This window comes from Hydra vulgaris, chromosome 03, assembly GCF_038396675.1.
Source record: "Hydra vulgaris chromosome 03, alternate assembly HydraT2T_AEP".
NCBI lineage: Eukaryota > Metazoa > Cnidaria > Hydrozoa > Anthoathecata > Hydridae > Hydra > Hydra vulgaris.
In genome coordinates, this window is record NC_088922.1 from 40,696,323 (window position 1) to 40,720,066 (window position 23,744).

The window sequence follows — 23,744 nt, forward strand, 5'->3', positions numbered from 1 at the left end:
AGTTTAAAATAAAGTTCGTTTTGAAAATCAAAGTCTATTTTACAAAACATTATTAAAAAAGCTTAATTAAAGCAGCAATTTCACGCTTTTTCGCTCAGCGATTTTCATTGAACTCAAAGCGCTATTTTAATTTTTGGTTAAATTAGAGGGATCGTTTATTATATTTATATAATATATATAATATATTTTCGTATAATATATTTTAGTTAAATACAAGGGAAAACTTGTGACTTTTTTCTTTTGTTTACCGTTGTATAGTCTTTAGTACGGTTGCGTATTTTATGGACGATCCCTAACGCAACATATACAATTTTTTAATGAAATGTTTTATGGGTAGGTATCATTATTAAAAATATATTATTTACTAAACTTTGACGCTTTCTAACTAAACTCAGATAACTTCTTGCAAAGCTCCGTTATTTATTTATGCAAAATATTTTCTACAAATTATTTTAAAAATAAAGTTTTTCATATTAAAAATTCTATAAAACTAATATTAATTTTTAAAAAACACTAAAAGCATTTTATGCTGGTTTCGCAAAATAAACGTTCTTCTATAAAAACCGCCCACCCACTGATATTATGCTTTTCCCTTGTATAATTTTCCCTGTTGGTAAAATGCCTTCAATCCCAATTCAGTTCTTAATTCTTTTTTAACAATAAAACTTTATCTCTCATCTGAAACGTTTATGAATGAATAAAGTTTTGTTAACATTATTCTTGATTTTTTACTTTATGAGTAGGTAAAAGCTTTGGGAATATATAGTAATGTACATAAATTTTTTCAAATTTACGGCATATGTTTAAAAATTAGTTTCAAACTAACTATGCTATAATGTAAATTGAAAAAATGTTTTTATTTTATGTTTTTTATTTGTTTATTTTTGCTTAAGCTGTTGAGTAAAAAAGTTAACCTGTGTTTATCAGGGAAACAAGCAACATTTTTCTGTATGAAATCGTTAAAAAATAAACCAAACACTATTGATGTCTTTGGTAATAACACACAGAATATCTCGCATGTCTATGGTAAATTACATTTAAATCATTCTCTTCCTTATTAAAAATCAAGATGGAGAAACTTCTATTGTCATAGTTGGATTATGAAGATTATCATCTGAATAAGAACGATGAGGGCTTGTGTATCTTCGAAAGGAAGACAGTGAAATTCTACTGAAAATCTGACTAACTTTAGGACTAAACTCATCGTCGTCAATAACTTTTAATTTTTTTGTAAAAATAGCTTTTAAAGCGTTCCTGAATGATCTAAGGCGAATAGCGCATGCGTAAGGATTAACTGCACTATTTGAAGCTATAAATAGTACTTGCAAGTCGCGAAATACATGACGGGAAGTGCAATCGCAAGTTCTGCAAAATTTTAAAGTATACATCATTGTAATAGCAGGTATATAACAAAGTAAAAACCAGAGTAGAATAGTTAGGAATAGTTTCATTACTTTTTTATCTGCAGTTCGTACGCGATGGTTTAATGAACGATTAGTTATTTCTTGTCTTTCTTTCGACGACTTTTGCAACTTCTTTAGTAAACTGTGTGTTATAGCACATATGATGAGAGCTAAAGTTACGGCAACTTGAGCAAACACAAATAAATATTGCATAAAGTCAAAAGCAAAATATAACATTCCAATTATGATTGCTATTATCCAAATAAAGATTGATACACAAAGGCAAACCTTACTGTTTAACAGTTGTCTGTATTTAAATGGCAAAGTTACTGCAATGTAACGATCAACACACAAGGCAACTAGATTTAAAACGCTTGCGCTACACGAGGTAAAATGAATAATACGACTAACTGTCACATGGGTTTCTTTTTTTGTCCCCAAAGCCTCTAAATAATGAGTTGCAACTGACATTGGCATTGTTATCAGACCCACGACTAGATCTGTTGCAGCCAAATTTACCAACATAAGCATGTAAGGCGTACTAAGCTTTTTGTGTGGATCCTTGTACACTGCAAGAACAATTAATAAATTTCCAGAGACCGTCACAATAGCCAAAAAAAAAGAACACGCGGCTGTAAAGTATGACAGTTGTATTGGTGCCCAAATGCCAGAACAATTTGAACTAAATATCTGTGCCATTTTTTGAAAGTATAGTAATTTTTGTACATCAGGTTTGTTAGGCTATTGGAGCATTACGATAAACTAAAAATACAAATAAAAAATACAAATAAAAAAAAACAAATAAAAAAACAAAATACAAATAAAAAATAAAATAAAAAGCCAATTAATAGCTAATAAATTAAGAATAAAAATTTTTAAAATCTGAAAAAAAAAAAAATACTCAATTTTATTTAAAGTCAAAATTTATAAGCAAATTAAATTCTGACATCAAATTAATAACTGCATAAAATATGTTTATGTATAATAAATACAGTTTTATGTTTAATTACTTAATACCAGCAAAAACGTTAGTTTTGCCATATCTGAAAATTTACCTAATTCGCAATTGATTTGAGTCTCCCAACGTTTCTGATAGTTCATTGCCTAATATATTTATTTAAGAAACATATAAATAAGTTAAGAGCAATCAAACAATCTACTTAATGTTTCAACAGTCTACATAATCTTTCCACAATCTACTTTGTGTTTCAATAGTTTGAACAATCTACGTAATGTTTCAACAGTCTGCTGAATGTTTCAACAGTCAACCTAATGTTTCATCAATTTTCTTGATGTTTCAACAGTTTTCCTAATATTTCAAAAGTCTATTAAAGTTTCAACAATCTACTTAAAATTTTAACAGTCTGCTGAGTGTTTCAACAGTCTAACTAATGTTTCAACAGTCTGCTGAATGTTTCAACAGTCTACCTAATGTTTCATCAGTTTTCCTAATGTTTCAGCAGTCTACTTAATGTTTTAAAGGTCTATTAAAGTTTCAACAATCTCTTTAATGTTTTAACTGTCCATTTAATGTTTCAGATTAGTCATAAAAAAAGATCCCCTAATTTTGATTTCTTCTTCAGATATTTTAAAGATTTAAATTATATTGTGCTATTTCTTACCGCTGTGGCGCTTACAAAGTGTCTTTCTCATTTTCATATTTTTTCTTTTTTTTTTTTGAAATGTTTTTTTTAGGGTGCCTCCACAGACGAAAACAATCTCATTCTAAAAGCGCACCTACAATACTTCCTTAAAATCTTCAGTCAAAAATGATGCCCTCCAAAAATAAAACTAGCCACAGAACAGAAAAGACGTTTTAGTAATCACTGATAGCAAAAAAATATGGAACAGTATACTGTTGATAATTCAACAGTTTTTTAAAAGGTCAAAGGTTCAATCAAAAAAGTATTAAAGGACATTTTCTACAATTAATTTGCAAGAGCGACAATTTAATTTCCGTTATTGTTGCTTTTCTTGAACAAGTCAAGTCAGCAAAAAACAATTTCAAGTTTTTTGTAAACAGACTGAAACAACGAGACAGCTATCTTTTTTATTTAGAATGCTTGTATAACATTGAAGTCAAGTAAACATTCAAAGTCTGTTCTTCAAAATACAAAAACTTACTGTTTTAGCTTTTCCCAACCAATCTAGTGCATGTTGCAAAAAATCTAGAGAAAATTTTTTTACCGGTTGATTGTTTATAACCAAAATTTGACCATAAAAAGGCAAGAGGATCAATTTTTAAATTTAAAAATAAATCTCAAAGATTTATTGTGTTTTATTTCCTTATTTTAAAATTTTCATGAACTTTGATTTATGAGCTTTTATGTTTTTTTTCATTTTTTATTGTTAAACTTAAAAATCGGTAAAAACTTAATCCTGGTAATGACACTAAGTACTATGTAAACTAATTGGTTTATACTTTTCCTAATAATACGCTATAAGAACCAGGAAATCAGTCCATTAAAATCAAGACCAAAATCACAGCCCGGTTCAAGGACTTGAATCATAAATGTTCACTTCAATTTTAAAACCGATTATGTAGTACATAATATGTCAAAATTTATACAGATTTAATAAGATACTTTGCTTAAATAGTAAGCCTTCTCTTAAATACTTACTCCTCGCTTTTTATATGTAGTATGGACTTTTGAGAAATAAATTTTATGGTGAGCGTGATTTGAAAAAAATTATCAATACTTTAATATTTTTATATATATAATATTTACCCTATATAGTATAAATGTCTACTTTAATGGCATGTTTGTCATATATTATATATGTCTAATTTAATGGTACCTTTGCTATATATAGTGTAAATGTCAAATTTAATAACATCTTTGGCATATATAATTTATGCGTACTTTATTTGTATTTTTTTCATATAAAGTATTTATTCTTTGCTTATATTAAGCAAAAACACCGTAAATCGAGGCATAAATAAACAAATAATCTTGTCGTCTTTGATGTTTTAATTGAGTTTAATGCCTTGTGTTAATTAAACTCCATAAATCCAAACAGTACTTTACTTTATCAAATATATGCATGTAATACTTTTATGTTAACTTTTTCTTGTTACAAATAATGCAATTAGAAATTTTTTTAACAAGATCAATAATAATCAATATTTTATTATCATTTTCTCTGTATTATTTATTCATCAACAAGAACAACTCTAGTTACTAAAAAGAACTTTAATGTCATCAAAGCGGACACTCCATTTTTTGTATATAACTTTTGTCGTTACTTTTTTGTTGTTGTAACATCTGATGATCGCTATTGCGTGAAAATTTTAGTTATGTAATTGAAATATATATTAATAATTATTGAGTTCTCACTATACATACATACATACATACATACATACATACATACATACATACATACATACATACATACATACATACATACATACATACATACATACATACATACATACATACATACATACATACATACATACATACATACATACATACATACATACATACATACATACATACATACATACATACATACATACATACATACATACATACATACATACATACATACATACATACATACATACATACATACATACATACATACATACATACATGCATACATACATACATACATACATACATACATACATACATACATACATACATATATATATATATATACATATATATATATATATATACATATATATATATATATATATATATATATATATATATATATATATATATATATATATGTATATGTGTGTGTATATATATATATATATATATATATATATATATATATATATATATATATATATATATATATATATATATATATATATATATATATATATATATATATATGTATATAATCTAAAAAATAATCGGAAAGTTATATGTACAGTAGTAGCCATAAAATTAAATCCACCTGCTTGGCAGGGTGTAAATTGCATTTTGACTTATTTTGGTCCTATCTACACCAAATTTTTTGCGCATTCTATGATATAATACAGAATATATAATGCTGAAGTAAATTTTGACCAGTTAACATTTGAGCTTTATTTCATTTGATTATTTGAAATATTACTTTTTCATAATTAGTGTATGTTTGCTTGTTACTATTTTTACAGTATTAAATTGGGTAAAAAATGTGATATAACTGATTTTCAAAAAGTTCAGATTAATATACTAATTAGTGAAAGATATTCACAGCGTAAAGTATCATTTTGGCTGAACTTTTCAAGAGGTGCAGTACAGAATGTTATCAGACTAGCTACATCCTTCGAATTTCGATTGCAAAAATCTGCTGTAGTTCGCAGTCTACATGCATCAACTACTCCGATACCACATGAAGTAAGATAATGTGCAACTGGCATCAGCTAAAGAACTGTTAGAAGACATTTATCAATCAACATCAAATTGGTAGCAAAACGACCGGCAAACCTCTAATGTCTTCTGTTGTTTTCGGGCCTGTATAAATTTTTAGTTTATACGGGCCCGAAAACAACACAAGACAAAGGTTAAGTATAAAGATTGTAAAGAGGAAAGTTAAAGTCCACATGAGCGTCAGTGGTGTAACTGTGTTCCAGCAGGACGCGTCTCAGTACACACATCACGTTTGGTAAAGAAATGGTTTGCTGACAATGTTGTTTAACTTCTTGCTGTCTGTCCTTACAACTCGCTTGACTTGTAAGTAATTAAGAATTGTTGAAACCTTATTAAAAAGAAGGTTGTAGATCACCATTAGATGTTGATTAGGTATGACAACTGCAGCAGTAGTTGACGTTTTCTTTAGTATAAAAACAGAAAAAAATATTTCTAGTGTGTACTGTATTGCATTAATTTTAAAAAAACAAAAAAAACATAGCAAATAATTATAATACTCGTGGGTTTAATTTTATGGCCACTACTTTATATGTATATATACAACTTTTCGATTATTTTATAGAACCATTTTATTAAAAAACATTTATAAAGGATTGAAACCTCAACAAAATAAACTCTGCTGCAATCAATCTTTGTTTGGCTACATTAAATATGAATATGAATACTACGGTTGAGGTTGGGATAAAAAAAATTTTGTCACGTTAAAACTGTGGATGTCTAATAATCATCAATAAACCTCGCTAAATTTTTTTGTGAGAGACTCTTCTGATCAAATAAGTTGAATTTATAGAATATTTTAAAAATATATAGAAATATTCAAAAATATCTAAAAATAATTACATTATAAGACTTATAATATTACCATTGAACACATTAAATCATACATAGACGTATATTATATATGACCAATTAAAGAACTATTGTACAATATCTTACAAAAACAATTGATGTCGATAATGTAATTTTTTATTTAAGTTTTTAAATTACGTCAACATTTGCATCAAGACATTGCTTTATAACGTAGAGACATTTTTAAATGCCCGTTAAACAATTTGGATATTTAGGAGACAACCATCATAGTTACTTTTATCTGCTTCAATAATCAATCCAGACATCAAAAAACTAGTTTCAGACGGTCAAGTTCACCACTCTTAATAATAATACTTCTTTGATACAAATAATTATAATGATTATTAGTCACCTATCTTTTCGTAGAAATAAATATTTTTTGCCCGCAAAATTGTTTTTAACTTTTTTTTTGCCGTATCCTAAAATGTCTGACCACCACTGCTATAAGCATATTAACATTTCATCGTGATGCGAGCGATATTGTGAGGTATAGACAATGTTGTGTGAATAGACAGTCTGAGATGCATATTAGTCTAGCAAAACAGATCTTTAGTATAAACCTTAGTTTTAGTACGAAGCAACGTTAATTTATTTCGTTCAAAAACTAAATATCTTTTCACATTTTATTATTTTTTTTTTTCATATTATTTAGTAGTTGAACAATGTAATTTTTAGGTATCAAATCTCAGCATCAAAACTTTAATAAAAACATAAAAACGTAGCTTTACGCTAAAATATCGATAAAAATTTTCGTAATTTTTTAAGAAGAGATTTGCACAATACTTTAATTCATCCACGTGTTAATTTATTTAGTCCAAAATTGTTTATGTAAGTTCAAAAGACATTGATAGTGTAGTTTATATTGTTTTCATATAAGATTTAAGAAAAACATTTATTTTATAAATTAAAAAAAATACACAACAAAGAAATTTAGGACCACTTTCGGCGTCTTCATGGACGCTTAATAGGTAAAATTATGACTAAGATTGCCTCATTTTCTTTTTAAATTACTTTTTGTTTGCCCGAATAAACAGTAAATGTTCTTGTGCAGCTTTCTTGTTTTTGCGCAATATTTTCTTTACATTTTTATCAAGTTTATATGCTTTTTTTTTCACACTCTCGATATTCATGGCTCCTTAACTTGGCCATTTTACGTTGACAAACTCGTTTTTATTTTTTTTTTTACAAGCTTTTTAAAAACCGGGAAACACGTTGGATTTTTGTTGAAAATATTCTTGATTTTTTTGAACTTGAATTTTAGATGGGTAATCAAGACCAGCGTTCCAAGTTTCACATTTCAGCATATTGATTCTCAAATCTTTTAGATTTGTAGAAACGTCTTTAGTGATGTTTCAATGGTTATCAACTCATTTTGATCTGCTTTGGTAAAATCTAACAACATAAAAGTACAAGTAGAAGCAGCAGCTTGGGTTGGCAATTGAATACTTGGTTGTCTCAAGAAGTCATTTCGGTGTCAAAGCTCCAGTGCCGTAACCACAATTTGGATATTAGGGTAGCCTATAATTCTTTTAAAAGAGGGAGGGGATAAAATATTTGTTAAAAATATTTTACGTATATCTTTTTCCCTATTAATTATAATTTTAAAAAAAAATTTTGGGGGGGGAGGGGGGAAGAGGGCCAAGGCCCCCTGGCCCCCGTGTTTAATGCTCTGGAGCTCTCTAGCTATGAAAAAAACTGTACGAGCTGTAAATTAGTCCGCATCAAGAGTTTTGTATCTGTAAATTTCTCTACTCAAACTTGTCCAATTACACGTAATATTGATTATTAAACATTTTATTTATGATCAGAAACTAAAAATACAAGGCTTGGATATTCTCGAGGAACGCAATGACCTTATACTATAATACAAAATTGCCTATCATTTAAAATTAAAATTTAGACTTTAAAAACTATTTTTTTAAGAGTTCTTTAAAAATTGTTTCTTTAAGATTCTTATTCTTCTGGTTGAAAGATTAAGAACCGTTAAAAATTAAAGCTTGTGAAATAGAAAACACCTTTATGGAAGATATTTCGTATTTTAATAGTTTGAAGAAACCTTCAGTTTTTACTTGTGGAAACACTTTACTCTAAGGGTTTTTAGCCTATTGTCCAATCTATATGCATTCTAATTCTAACTTAGCTTGTAAAAGAGAAAAAAAGAGTTTTTTCAATATTAATTTCATAGAGTCTGTTTATTAATCCTAATCAGTGAATGTGTTGCAAGAGTGTTATTAATCCAGATGGATTTTTTGAAAATATCAATGTTAACTAACAGTATTAGAAATAAAAAAACATTCATTAAATTGTATTATTGTACATGCTTTTAATTTAAAACTATGCATGTTATAGGGGCGCCTAATTGTTGCTATGCCCCGGGCATCATGAAAGCACTTGGCGGCCCTGTATTAAGTACATCTATATTTTGATATTCTTAAAATTAAAATAAACTCAAGATAAAAATTAAACTCAAAATAAGCTCAAGATAAAAATTAAACATAACAAGATGCAGCATAATAATTAAAATTAATAAGAAAAAAAATCAAGTGTTTTTTTTTGTGGAAAAAATAACTTTTTTATTCTACTGTTTGAAAAAGGTGAGAATCATTTAGATAATACACATAAACGAGTCAGTTCACTTTGTAATTGATACATATGTAATTTAATTTATAGCCTGTAAGAAAACTCAGTGTATTTGTTTAAATTCAGAATCAGATTTTTTAACTTTGTTTTCAATGAGTTTTGACTATCTGGATTGCAAATTAATTGATTTTTAGTTACTAGTTTGTTGTATAAGTAAGGTCCTTGATATGAAATTGAGAATTGTGAAAGTTTTGTTTTTTTAAAAGGTGTAATAAAGTTTCCTGTTTCTCTTGTGTTATATTTATTAACGTTGTTTATACAAAAAAATTATTTAAAAAATGATTTGGTACTTAACCTAATTTAAATATGAGCATAAACAATATATTTTGGTAAATGTTAATTTGATAAATATTAAGCACATTTATTTCTCAAAATAGGGGTTCAGCGTGTGTAAATTTGTCTTTACGGTAGATTAGACTTATAGCATGTTTCTGACGTCGATATAAAATTTTCAATTTGGTTATATGCGTACTCGCCCAAACTATATTCGTATATATGAGGTAGCCAAGTATAAAAGAGAAATATATAAGTTTTAAATTACTTTGCGACAACATAGGTCTTGCCTTATAAAGTAGACCAATGAATTTTGGTATTTAAGTGTTTAAAGCATTTATGTGGGTTTTCCGAGATAAATTTTCATTAATTATAACTCCTGAAAATTTAGTTTCATGAGTTCTCTCAATGATTATATTTTCTATTTTTAGAGAGGGTAGAATATTTGGTAGTGTGTTTCTTTGCTGGTTTGAATGAAATAGTGTATTTTGTTTTTCTATGCTTAGGGATAGCGTATTTGTTTTAAACCATATATTTAATTTTTGGAGTTCTATGTTTACATAATCATACAGATGTTTGTCAAAGAGTAAAACAAATTTGAATAGTCTGCAAACAAAACAAAACAAAATTCAAGTTATAAATATAAAGGTAAAAAGTAAAAAATATATAAATGCAATGGTAAAAATTACATTACATAAGAATTGTTTAAAAAAACTGTAATTTAATATTTATTTATCTTTAATTTTGTTATTTTATTATTAATTTGACTTACAACCAGAGGCGATTTAAGAAGAGGGTGGGTGGGGGGTGGGTGTTACACCCCTCCCCTAAAGAAGGTGATTTTCAAGTTATAGTCGGTTTTTGACTAATTTAGTTGGCTAGTCGGGTATTTGACACAATTCAGTCAGATGATTTTGAGTTTTTAAGAATTTTTTATTATTCTTTTAAGGAACCAGTCGGTACTTTTTGAAGGATTCAGCCCCTCCCCCCATCCTTCCCCCATCCCCCTTATTTTATTGGTAGAATCGCCTCTGCTTACAACTGACGATTATTTATATAAGAAAAAAAGAACAAATGAAAAAATAAACAATCGCATTAGCAAATAAAACAGCATTAATTCAAAAGATTTTTAAATTGGTATCCTTGGGAAAAACAAGAAATAATTTTCACCGTCTTTCAACTTATCTTTTTGCAGAAAGCTTTTGTATATTCATCGCATCAGTTTATACTTTACAAATGTTCACCGAAGTGCGTTTTTTCTGTTAGTTATTATGTTATCAATACATGACAGGGCGTTAAAATTTTGTTTACAAAAAACATGGCCCTAATTGCTTGCGTAAACTTTTCAATTTTGAGGTATTTGAAAACTGTCCTCGATAAATATCGCACCCTTTCGCAAACAGAATCGAACGCTAAATGCATGATTAAAAACATACTTTTGGCCGAATTTAATTTTTTGATACTATAAAAGACAATGCAAATATAGAATGATTTTTTTAGAGATGCTAAATTATTTTGGCAACGCACTTTTAGGCGTTTATTTATAAGTTATTTTAAAAATATAATATATACAACATGAATTCTTACCCTTTTTTTAAGTTTGTTCATATACCTTAACAGGTTAATATCTGCCTATCATATCTTCATATTAAAAAGTTGTAACATCTGTTTATAATTAACATATTTGGGACGAAAAAAAACATAGTGGACTTGCTTACGTCGCATTTGTTTATTTAAGAATAAACTTTTTGTTAGTGAGGGCGCTATTTTTGTTTTAGTGTTTTAAAAAGTACATTCTGCTGCCGATTAAGTATTCCTGAGAAATTATATAAAAAGCTTTTTTATAAATAACATTCGATTTTAAGAATTTTTTTTTTTAATTATTTTTTTAAGCTTGAAATTTTTGAAAATTTAAGTATCGTGTATACAATGAGCGATTAAAAACTTAATCTTATTAATATATCAAACTTGTTGTTGTCATAGCAATTCAAAAATAGGTAGGTATAGGTATTTTGTATGAGTATATAAATTGTTTACATAACTGAAAAGATTATACTGTTTTATTTGCGATAACTTCAATAGTTTTCTACAGCTTTTTAAAAAAAACAGACTTCTCAATATAACTTTGTATTGTATAAGAATGAATCACTCACTAGCGTCAATATTGCATTGAGCATATTTCACTAATCTGACGTTGCGCTGGGCGACAGTTAGTATGAAGTTGTTGGTACTACGTTATTTTGTATAGTCGGTATGCAAGTGGACTGACGTTGGTATCGACAATCTTTAGTCAAACTTATCATTTTATTGGATGAACGATAAACTCCTCAACCTTTACAGAGTTTATCGCTAATCCAAAAAAAATGTTTTCACTGAAAAAAGGTGTGATTCAGAGGATTAAAATACCTAATCAATTTGAACTACAACTTTTTAGCAATTATTTTATTATTAACTATTTTATCATTAATTAAATTAATAACTAATGAACTTAAAACAATTTCTACGCTTAATGAGTTTAAGTATAAATTAAAGCAAAAACTACTGATGATCGACGTAGCACTCAGCTTTTTCTGAAGTTTTAATGATTGCTATTGTTAAATTTACCCAACAATTAAAGGTTTTTCATTATGGGTTTGACGATCTTAGAAAAGGATTGTGCCACTTTTTATTGCTTAAATTCTTCTCTTTTTTTTTTTTTTAAGAATTATTCACATATTTAAACGTATATACTGGTGTTAAAGGAAAGCTTCAAGATTATGCGTATTTTTTGCTTGCTTTTTAATAATATAGTTTCTTTGTGCAAATTCCTTTTTTTCCTTTTTTTTTTAATTTTTCTTAACCAACACAAAAACAAAAAGTTAAAGTAGAACTTTAGGACCGATGATTTTTATTTTATTAAGTCTTTAGAAAAACGTTTTATATTATATAGTGTTACGTTTTTTAATTTTTGTTGTCTTATATTTACGGTATAGTCTAAAGGGCTTGGTGATAAGACCAATTATGTCTTCTTTTTGCCGCTGCTATTTGTATTTATATTATGCTTTACGACTTAAATAAATTTATATGGCAAAAAAAAAAAGAAATTAGCACAAATGAAAACGTGTTACTAAAAAATCACAAAGTAAAGTAAATTGCAAGTCAACAATCTGTTAAGTATGATAGATACTTGTCCGGAATTTTCCGAAAAATGTTTAATAAATCGTTAATTTAGGTTATTTTTAGGAAACAATTTAGAACTATTACAAAACAAGTATTTGATTTAAAGTCTTAAATTACTTTAAAGAAATGAAAAATTTTTGTTTACCAGAAGATTTAGCGTATGGTATACCAGAAATGTTTATGAGTTGTCAGAATAAACCGAGAGGACCTCTATTTTACCGATACAGTTTGATGGTTAGTTGGAAAAAAATCCAGTGTACTAGCCACTGGATTTTATTCCAGTTTCTCCCGAGAGTTTTCTACGTTTCAATAAATATCTTTGTAACTTTTTTCAGATTATTGCACGGCATAATGCAAAATGCTCCTCAAATTTCAAATTTCAGTTGCGGTTTAAACCGAAATTTCGGCCGAAACAGGAAAAGTAAAAAATTGTTGAAGCAGAAATTTCGGTTTCGGTTTCGGCCGAAATTCCGGCCGAAGCCGAAAGTTTCCGTTCACTAAAATTAAGTAAACTTTGTTTATTTGAACCTTAATTAATGACGCAATGATATCAAATTAGCTTGTAATTTGTAATAAAATATAAATTGTAAGTAATAAAAGTACATAAATCGTAGAGCGTGAATTTACCTAGGGTTGAGCAAAACCGGACCGGGTATTTGGTTTTGCTCACTCCTAAATTTACCAGTTAAGTTAATAATGACGTAACTTTTTTTAATAATTTTTTTTTTCTTTCTGAAAAGTTTTTTGTTTCCAACAGTTTCCAACAGCGCTGTCCTGTTGGAAATCTAAGTTTTTCACCTTCTGAAAAATGATCTACCTGTAATTATACTGGTTAAATTAATACTTTGAAATCCTCTTCGCTTCCAACAAGGCTGCAAGCAACCACTATTAGAGTTGAAAGTTACTGGAAGAGAAAAGATGAAGTTTATAGAGTAAGATAACGATTTACAGACGACTTAAAAGATTGCAAGTTATATGAATCAGGAAAGCAATATGAAGGAAGCAAATTCCAAAGAACTGATGTTCGAGGAAAAAAACTAGACGAGTAAGAGTTTTTTGAGCACTTAGGAATATTCTCAGAAAAAGGATGAGACTTAATTGTATGACGAGTAACACGAGAATGAATTTTAGTAGATGGCACAAGAGACGCTAGCTCTTTAGAGAAGTGCCCGTAATTGTATTAGTAGAAAAGAGAAAGAGAAGCAACATTACAACGATGTGATAATGGTTAGAGGTTGGCTGCAAGAGCAGGTTCAACAATGTTTACAATGCGTTTTTGTACTATGTCTAAAGGAAAAAAGGCATCATTGGAAGATCTGCCCTAGATATGGCAACAGTATTCCGTACAAGGGTGGATTTGAGATTTGTAGAGATTAAGAATAAAATCCGGAGTAAGAAAGTATTGAGCACAACAAAGAGATGCAAACTTAGCAGGTGCTAATTTTGCTCTGGATTTGATATATGGTTTCCAAGAAAGATCGGAAGTAAGAGTTAATCCTAAAAGATGAAGGGTAGATGACTCATTGAGTACACTATCGCTTTCGCGTTAGACAAAACATTTTTACAATCGTTTCTAGCAGTAGTAAACAGACGTCTGTTTCCTAGAAAATTGTTTTGCTGATAAATATTCTTTTGTATGACAATCATTAATTGTTGACAAGAGTCACAAGTTGTATTTTTAAATGCTATATATAGCGAACAATTTTTTTCTAAAAACGTTGAGATTGTTGATAACTAATAAAAAAATTAAAAACAAAATAGCTTTTAAATGAGTTGAGCAACAAGCTAACCGGGCGTGTCTGTTATCTCCGCAATATGAAGATAAACGGCCAAAAGCGATTTATTTGGCAGATGACTTCTTATTTCGTGATAAACCATATTACTTAAGATCAACACGAGCGTACCTACTTGCTGCTCTGCCGTCGAAGACTTACATCACTATAGAGGAATTAATAGCACCAGAAATTTCGAGGACATTCGTACGAAGTGTTAATGACAAAATTAAAAACGCTGTAAATAAGAAAATTATTGTTAATCTCACGGTTTGAATTTGGTAAAACTTGTGGCAATGAAGAATCGATACAAATGTTTGTGCATCGAGTGATCCGAGCCACTCAAGATTTCAAGTTCTTGCCTTCAGAGAGAGACGGCTGACTTCGTGATCAACTCATTATTGGGATTAATGATGGTGCTGTTCTGTGTACCATTCTTTGGGGAGAAAATGCGTTGAGGTTTGACAATTGTATCAAGACTGCATCCGTGGTTGTACAAACTATATTAAATGCAGCATGTTTATCTGTAAATGAAGAAGTAAATGCAAGTTACCGAACAACTGGAACTCAAATGACAAGTTGTATACGGAGAAAGAAAGAAATGCAATGTTTCAACAGTGAATCATTTAATCATTTTGCACGTGAATGTACCTCTTTATGCAAGAAATACTTGCATAAACATGCTGCGAAGGAATGCTACAAACGTCAACAATACCAGGAAAACTTAAATGGGACGAGTTCGCATTAGGTATTGCTACAAGAATTCGTCCCGAAACAATACTACCTACTATTTAAGTCTTGGTAATAAACGGAAGGAAAGCTACAGTGCTTGTGGATACTGGTTGCTCGCAATCAATTATCACCAAGAAGTTACTGCCATCTGACTATAAATTGATTTGTGTAGTGGATATTGCAACAATGGGCGGAATAATTCGATGTGAAGAAGTTATTGCTAAAATACACCACCGAACGAACGGGTGCTTAGTGGATGCGTTGCTGTTAAGTGTGGATGAAGTAATAAACAAATACGACATGATTATGGGTATGGAGTTAATAAAGTTGTGTGATGGACTGAAAAATGGCAGTGGAAAATTGAAATTCTGTAACTTTTTGATTAAGTTATCATTGACACCTCATGTTAAGACAATTGATATTGAAACAAGCAAAGCTTATTTTGATGGCAAAAAATGGATTGTAAGTTGGGAGTGGGAGAACGAACCTAAAATGAAAAACAGAACAAGTCAGTATAATGTATCTGACTAACATTGTGAGGCGTTCAACAACAAAACTAATGAATAGGTTAAAGAAGGCATACTCGTCAAATATGACAATAAAATTATGGCAAAAGCTAAAGGTTTACTACCGTTGATGTGCGTCATTCAAAATAATAAAAAGAAGATAAGACCGATGCTTGATTATCGCGAACTTAACACCTATGTAAAAGCCTATACAAAGGATGCGGATGTCATCATCGATGCAATGAGGGATTGGAGACTCATGAGTAAAAATGCTTGTCAACTCTTGGTGAATCATTTACATCATTTGAAATTTGCCTTGGCTTCATAATACGTCCTTGCATAATAATTTTCTGCTTCATTCTGTAAACATGACATACTACAACGACGATATTTGAAACATTAGGTTTTACTAATGTTCCAAATATCGTTGTTGCAACATTCGATTTAACCGACTACCTTGTTTTACCGATCAATTTCAATCTTTTCATCTTTTCCATTCCTACTTATGTTTTAACAAGTTAAATTTATGTTACCATTTACTTAAATGACTCTTTTATGAACGTTGTAACATTTTGAAGAAGGATAAAAAATGAAACTGCCTGAATGCAGCAGCTGGTTACCTCTTTCACAACTAAGTTGAGAACATAATCGAAACACTAAATATGTACGTTGTGGTCTGTAGCTTCAGTAAACTTTTTTTGTAGTCCATTATACTGACCATATTAGCTTAAAGCACCACGATAATCGTGTGTCAAGCTCAATTTAACTTTTACTAGCATTTTATGCATGTTATGCTATACAAGGCCTGAAATTACAGTAAGAAACAAGTTACCAGATAGGAATTTATATTAAATATTAAGGGACCCGTGCATAATTTTGTCTTAAGGTCCTGCAATTTGTAACTAACTACGCTACTGAGTCAGGTCTAGTTTCCAACTGAAACGCAATTCAAATTTAGCGGGGTTCAAAACTGGAATTAAAAAAGTACGTAGACAATGAAGTCAAAAGACTAAATGTTTATCTTATTTTCCTGATATGTATATGTATATATATATATATGTATATATATATATATGTATACACATATGGCAGGAAAAAAAAGTTACAGGTTTCGGAGTGAAAATATTAGATTTAAACTGTGTTGAAAGAACGCAGAAAACTGGTAGAAGACAGCAAATGGTCTATCGTTTAAAAACCACTTTTCATTGTTATTCATATAAAACATATTCAGTAATACAATTTAATGGGTGACAACTGAAAAACGTGACTGGATTAAAAGATACATAAAGAGACACATAAAAAGACACATAGAAAGACACAAGTATAAGGTAAAACAAAAAGGAAAAATATTTAAAAAAATATATTTTTATTCTAGTTTTTAAATTCTTAATGTGTTTTCTATTTTTTTTTTAAATTAATATAAAAATAAATTTGAAACAAAAAGGAGAGTAGAAAACCTGTGTATGAATTTAATCTAAATTACGGAAATGTTGGTAAAAAGTTTACTAATGACGACTTATGAGCACATATGTTTACTTTAAAACTAAAAATATACCTAAAAGTACTATCTACAAGATAATTAAAGTTAGTTGTTTTAAAAGTAAATCTGGTTACAAAAGAGTACAAAGAAGAAGAGGAAAAGTAAATCTGGTTACAAAAGAGTACAAAGAAGAAGAGGAAAAGTAAATCTGGTTACAAAAGAGTACAAAGAAGTAGAGGAAAAGTAAATCTGGTTACAAAAGAGTACAAAGAAGAAGAGGAAAAGTAAATCTGGTTACAAAAGAGTACAAAGAAGAAGAGGAAAAGTAAATCTGGTTACAAAAGAGTACAAAGAAGTAGAGGAAAAGTAAATCTGGTTACAAAAGAGTACAAAGAAGAAGAGGAAAAGTAAATCTGGTTACAAAAGAGTACAAAGAAGTAGAGGAAAAGTAAATCTGGTTACAAAAGAGTACAAAGAAGTAGAGGAAAAGTAAATCTGGTTACAAAAGAGTACAAAGAAGAAGAGGAAAAGTAAATCTGGTTACAAAAGAGTACAAAGAAGAAGAGGAAAAGTAAATCTGGTTACAAAAGAGTACAAAGAAGTAGAGGAAAAGTAAATCTGGTTACAAAAGAGTACAAAGAAGAAGAGGAAAAGTAAATCTGGTTACAAAAGAGTACAAGGAAGTAGAGGAAAAGCTAAACAAAAACAAGACAAAGATTAAAAGGCTTAAACTTATGTTTGACCATAAAGACGGAGTTTCTAAACGACAGGCAGCTAAAAGTTTAAACTGTACTCAACAACGCATAAGTAAAACATTTTTAAAAAAGACACTAATTAAACCAAGAAAAAAAAAAACAATTCTAAAACGTTCTGACCAGAAAAAAGCAGTTGCTAGAACTAAGTGCAGTCGATTATATCAGAAATCCGAAAATTGTAAACCAATCATTGATGACAAAAAATTATTTCTAAGGATTGCTTTTTCTGAAAATGCCATTTCTTAGCCCTATCTTGTGCCTAATGGACTGGCTGTAAATCAAGAAATCTACTTAAACAAATGTATTTATGCATTTGATGAATGGAATAAGTTTGAATCGATAAATGGAGTAAGTTTCTTCTTATAAGAAGAAGATTATTCCATTCATCTATAAGTATCATTTAGATGGCGCATATGTATTCCGGCCCGATTCGGCATCATCTCACAATGCAAAAACAGTAATCATTTTTGTGAAGAAAGCGGATAACCCTGTAAACTTGCAAGAATGTCGTCCTATTAAAAATTTTTGGAGTATTTTGAAAGACCTTGCCTAAAGATTAATTACAGAATATTTTAAAAAACTAATCTTTAAAATCAAGGGTTGCCTTGATAAAGTTGACATTTGGCTTATACAGAGTTTAGCTCAGTCTTTGCCAGGCCTAGTTAATAAAGTCAGAAGAAATGGTTTTATGGAAAATAACTGATTATATAGATAAAAACTAGAATAAAAATACTTTCTAAAACATTTTTCTTTTTTTTTACCTTATACATTAAAAGAGATATGTGCCTTTATATATCCAGTTTCGCTTTTCAGTTGTTACCCATTAGTTGGTTAAACTGGGTTATTTTATGTATTTCTGTTTAAACTACTTCTTTGATACAAAAAAAAAATTGAAAAAAAAAACAACCGCTATTAACAAGTTATATTTTGAGTTATATTTATCATACAAAGTTCTTATATGTTAGATGAATACCGATATATTAAATTCTCGGTTTTGCATGCAAAGAAAGATGCAAGAATCATATCAATACATAAAAGGTTTGTTTCACTGTAAGAGTAAAAAAACAAAAAATTTTGTTCCCAAGTATATTTTTATTTTGAAGTTACTTTATACCATTTATAATTACACAGGCAAACAAAAAAAAATTCTGTTGCCGAGCAAACAATACGTTTTTCGTAGAGCATATTTTTACCTAAAATTTATTGATAAAAAAAAATATTGTGAAAAAACGCTAAAGACAATTATAACAAAATGTTTTTAAGCAATAGCAAAAATAGTATTTATTTTTATTGCAAACGAAGATTATTTTTAAAATCTCTATAAAAAAAAACGCGTCTTTTGAGATTAATGTTCAAATAACTTTGAAATAGTTTTTTTTTTTTTTTGAAAGTGTTTGGGATTTTAGCCCAAATACTAAAGATTTGAAGTCAAATATTTTTACAACTCGACGTGATGATGAAAAATTACATATTTGAAATCAAAATGAGAAATACTATACAAAAAACATTTTATGTGTTATTTTAAGAAAGTTATTATTTTTTTACAAAATTTTTAGAAAATTAAAAAAAATTTTTTTGTACAAAACTGCCATTAATGGTGTTTATTTTTCGTAAAAAACGGCATGAATAAAATAATATGGATTTTAAGTGATAAATTCTAATGATAAATTCTAATTTTTTATATGTGTTACGGACTTTTTTTATTTTAACCTTGATGCTTGAAACTAAAATATGATATTTCTATAACACTGTGGTTCTAAAAATTACTTTTATAAATTAATTATACAATTAAAGTAAATAAATACCTTTTATATAATCCATCATAATGTTTCAGATTTTAGGCTAACATAACTTGTTTAACGTTATGATCTTCTTTTATGCAGGTGATAAATTGATATGAAGAACACCAAAATCCAATTTAAATTTTTTCAAGATGTGATCTATTATTAATGGGGGAGATAACTGCGATTTTCTATAAATTTCAGTAACGTAATAAACCTCTTTGTTACAATAACATCGATGCTTTTGCTACTCATTTTGTGAAGATTATTTTCCATCTTCACCGGGAACGCTAATCTACAGACCAACTAAAGCTTTTTATTTTCGTTTATTATTATTTGTTGTTTATTGTTTTGTGCGTGTGTTTGTTTGTGTGTGTGTTGGTGAATAAGTCGCTGGGTGTTTGAGTGTAACATATATATATATATATATATATATATATATATATATATATATATATATATATATATATATATATATATATATATATATATATATATGAATGCATTTATGTATTATTTGTTTATACATTTATACAAAATGAAATCTAAATAAAAACATATTACATCTTATGGTGTAGATTCTCTGATTTGAATATGTGCATAATGAACTTATCTTGATTTCTATCTATTATAGGTTCAGATTAAGCATTAGATATAAATACCTGTAAACATGTGTTAAACTAAAGTTTAAGAAGAATTTATAAGATTTTTACAAATCCGAAAGAAAAAAAAAACAGAAATTGCGATGCATTTAGTTCCATCGTTATTTAACAACGTTGATTTAATATTTACTACCACTGCAGCTTAAAAACAACTTACTAAACTGTCTAATTGTTTTTGTTGTTGTTGTAGCTGCTGCTGTTATTGTTGTTGTTGACAACAATAGCTTATTGTTGCTCAATAGTTATTTATATAATATAGTACGGGCTGATTACTTATCTTGTATTTTTGTATCAAATACCTTTTTGTGTAACTAGATAAAAAATGTAGTTTATAAAACTGATTCGATGACGTGATTTTGAGAAAACCTGTGTATTTTGTTTATTTTATATCGGTCGATATATAGAGATAATACCGATAGAAAAAAAAAATTCAGATAATCTAGTCATTTCAGTCATAGTATGTGTCAGATTTTCTTTTTAAAAAATTAAATTGAGTTCTTGTTTGGTTTTTTATGTTTATTTCATCCTAGATGGTTTCAGAACTTTCTCCGTTGTAATCTTTATCAAAGATGATTTATTTTTGCCGACGCGATTCGCGGTATTGTTGAAGTGTAGATTATAGATGTAAAAGTCCGATAATGACTTATTACAAAACATTTTGTCGAAGAGTAGTTTAAAGAATTTATTTTAATTTTTAATACAAAGCGAAAAACTGTTTTTTTTTTCCTAAATTGAAAAATCTATTTCAATAGAGGTTGTTTCTAAAACAAAGGCTTGTTTAACTTTTAATACGTCATACTGTGTAAGGTTTATTTTAAACAAATTTATATACTGTTAACTGAGCAATTCACAAAGTTTGTCTTTGACGCCCCACGTTAAAAAACAGTTTTTGATATGTTTGTCGTTGGCTTCATGCTTCGAATAATAATAAGTAAAATTTAACGTTGCGTCATATCATAAAACATATTTTGTTTGGAAATACCATGGAAACTTGATTATTTTTTAAGATCAATGATGGGATTGATTTTTTTTTTTTTTTTTTTTTTAAAAAAATTCTTATAAGAAACAATCATATATTTATTTCAAATTAAAATTGCAAAAATAAAAAAGTAAAAGTTTAGTTCAACTTATTCCTATTTAATTTTCTATAGCCTTTTTTTAAATAAGAAATAAGTAAAAAAAAAATGTGGTTAAAAATCGCAAGTTTGTAAGACACATCTAAAATGATTCTTACAAATTTCGGGTTTTTTTTTTTTTTTTTTTGTTTCTAATGTTTTGCCGTGCATATAACATTTTCAAATTTCGTAAATTAAAGGTGTAATATTTACAAGTCTCGTGAGTCAAAGTATAAAATGAAATTTATAATTAAATAGTACGGACCGGACTTCAAGAAGATTTAAAACCTGTTTCTTTTTTTCATTATTAAATTATAAAGTTTATTATTAAAAATATGAAAATATTTATTTATTTTTTTCTAAATTTATATAAATCGTTACTGTATCTATTTTAATTTTCAGATATTTTATAAAGTAAGTCATTAAATAAAGCATCATGTGTTTTAAAACAAATTTTAATTAGATAAAAAAATTTAATTTTAAACAAATTTAGATTAAATTTGTCGTAATGATCTTATTACGAAGCCCTTGCAACGTGATTGGTATATATTATGATAGTCTTTAAATTAAAATAAACTCATAATAACAATTAAAACTAAAAATCTAATCTTTCATCTAATTAAGTTATTTACAAATATTAAGTAATGCGAAGAGACAATTAAAAAGCGATCGAAAAATTTTTTATTAACAAGATTATAAACTTAATTCTTAATCTGTTCTTTGTTAATAACAGCTTCAAAATATTAATTAAAATGATTCCTAAAATTACATTTACAAAAATTACAAAGTAATAGTATGGTCAGCCATTGTACAATGGTGTCAAACCATCAAACCATTGTACAATGAAATCAAGTTGGCTAACTATGTCGCAAAATAAAAATACTTGTGGGTGAAACATCGTCATTGAGAGAAACGCTTAATTTTTTTTTGCATAACGTTACAACTTCAACCAACAATTGTTGGTTGAGATTTCTCTTAATGACGATGTTTCTCCCACAAATTTTTTTATTTTGTGACATAATTAGCCAACTTGGTTTCATTAAAAAAGTTTTTTTTTTTTTTTTAAACACTCTGGAGCTAAAAGTTTTCCTTATCCTCGTGACGTCATCTCCATTTTTATGATTAGAAAATATATTTATTTGATTTACACTAAAAAATATAAAAATAACTTCTACACACAAAAAAAGTTTGGTTTTTTTACAAATACTACGTGGTATTTTCCCCAAATATCAGGAGCGGATGCAGGCTGTAGCAAGTATAGCAATTGCAACAGTCAGCTCAGTTTTTTTTTCTTTTCTTTCTTTTTTACATACATTTTTTTTTTTTTTTTTTTTCTAATGCAAAAGAGAAAAATAATTTAAATAAGATATGGAGGTTACAAGTAGCCAAAATGCGGCGCTTCAAAAATTTAAAAATTGTAGCTGAGCCAAGTTGACTTTATAACGGAAATATTTCATTCGGAAAAAGGAAATGCTTCACTGAAAAACCCATGTTTTTAACGGGTTTTGTCTCACATGCCCATAAAATTTTGAAAGAATGTCAAACATTTCGCAACGTATTAACTTAAATTGAACTGGGAGTTAAAAAAAATGGCAAATCGAGTGTTGCAACTGTAGAAAAAGTCAATTTGTCATATTTTGGAACAACTCTATACACACCCCCGATAATTTATTATGTATTGAGGCTATTAACCTGCAATCTTTTTATTAACAAGAAGGTCTTACGTAGTGACTAAAAGTCATCAAGCGAGAACCTGTTGCTAAAAAAAAAGTGTGTAGCAAAGACAAAAATTCTGTTAAATACCCATACTCCGTTTATAAAACTTTTTGTAATGAAGTGGATAGCAATCATTAAATTAAAAGGTTTTATAATTATAAAGACTAAATTAATTAGCACCGTCTGTTGGTTTCTTTATTCAGTCTATTATGAAAATTGTGAAATTTGTTTATGTTTATGAAAAATGGTGAAATGTGTTTATTGCTGTTCTACGAGTTATTTATCATTGAAGAAGTCAAACGATTTAAAAACGTTTTAAAAAATTTATAGATTTCCCAGAGACAAAGAGAAGAAAACACGCTGGATAGAATGTTTACCTAATGCGAGTTTTAAAATGCCTAGCAACACTTTATTATATGATCTGATTGACATCAAAACTTCAATTAAGTTGAACTAAAATAACATCTTGGACAATTTTCCTCTCAGATAGATTTTAGTTTATTCTAAAATTGCAGATAGGAA

At 28.3% G+C, this 23,744-nt stretch overlaps 2 protein-coding genes across 4 annotated transcripts in view; one reads left to right on the plus strand and one right to left on the minus strand.

The window, feature by feature from the left end:
• LOC100202590 (uncharacterized) overlaps positions 1-23,744 on the plus strand; it is an 85,547-nt gene that overhangs the window by 9,124 nt on the left and 52,679 nt on the right. The gene's annotated exons all lie outside the window — the stretch shown is intronic.
• On the minus strand, positions 386-20,127 carry LOC101234955 (histamine H2 receptor). 3 transcript variants are annotated; one of them, XM_065793222.1, is made up of 2 exons: positions 19,754-20,127; positions 386-2,165 (listed from the first exon to the last, which is right to left on the minus strand). In XM_065793222.1, exon 2 carries the CDS (start codon positions 2,100-2,102, stop codon positions 1,065-1,067), a length of 1,038 nt encoding a protein of 345 aa, XP_065649294.1. In that variant the 5' UTR covers positions 2,103-2,165; positions 19,754-20,127; the 3' UTR covers positions 386-1,064. The 3 variants fall into 3 exon arrangements, with proteins under 3 accessions (XP_065649294.1, XP_065649295.1, XP_065649297.1); XM_065793223.1 differs by lacking the exon at positions 19,754-20,127 and adding an exon at positions 11,132-11,416; XM_065793225.1 differs by lacking the exon at positions 19,754-20,127 and adding an exon at positions 2,459-2,545.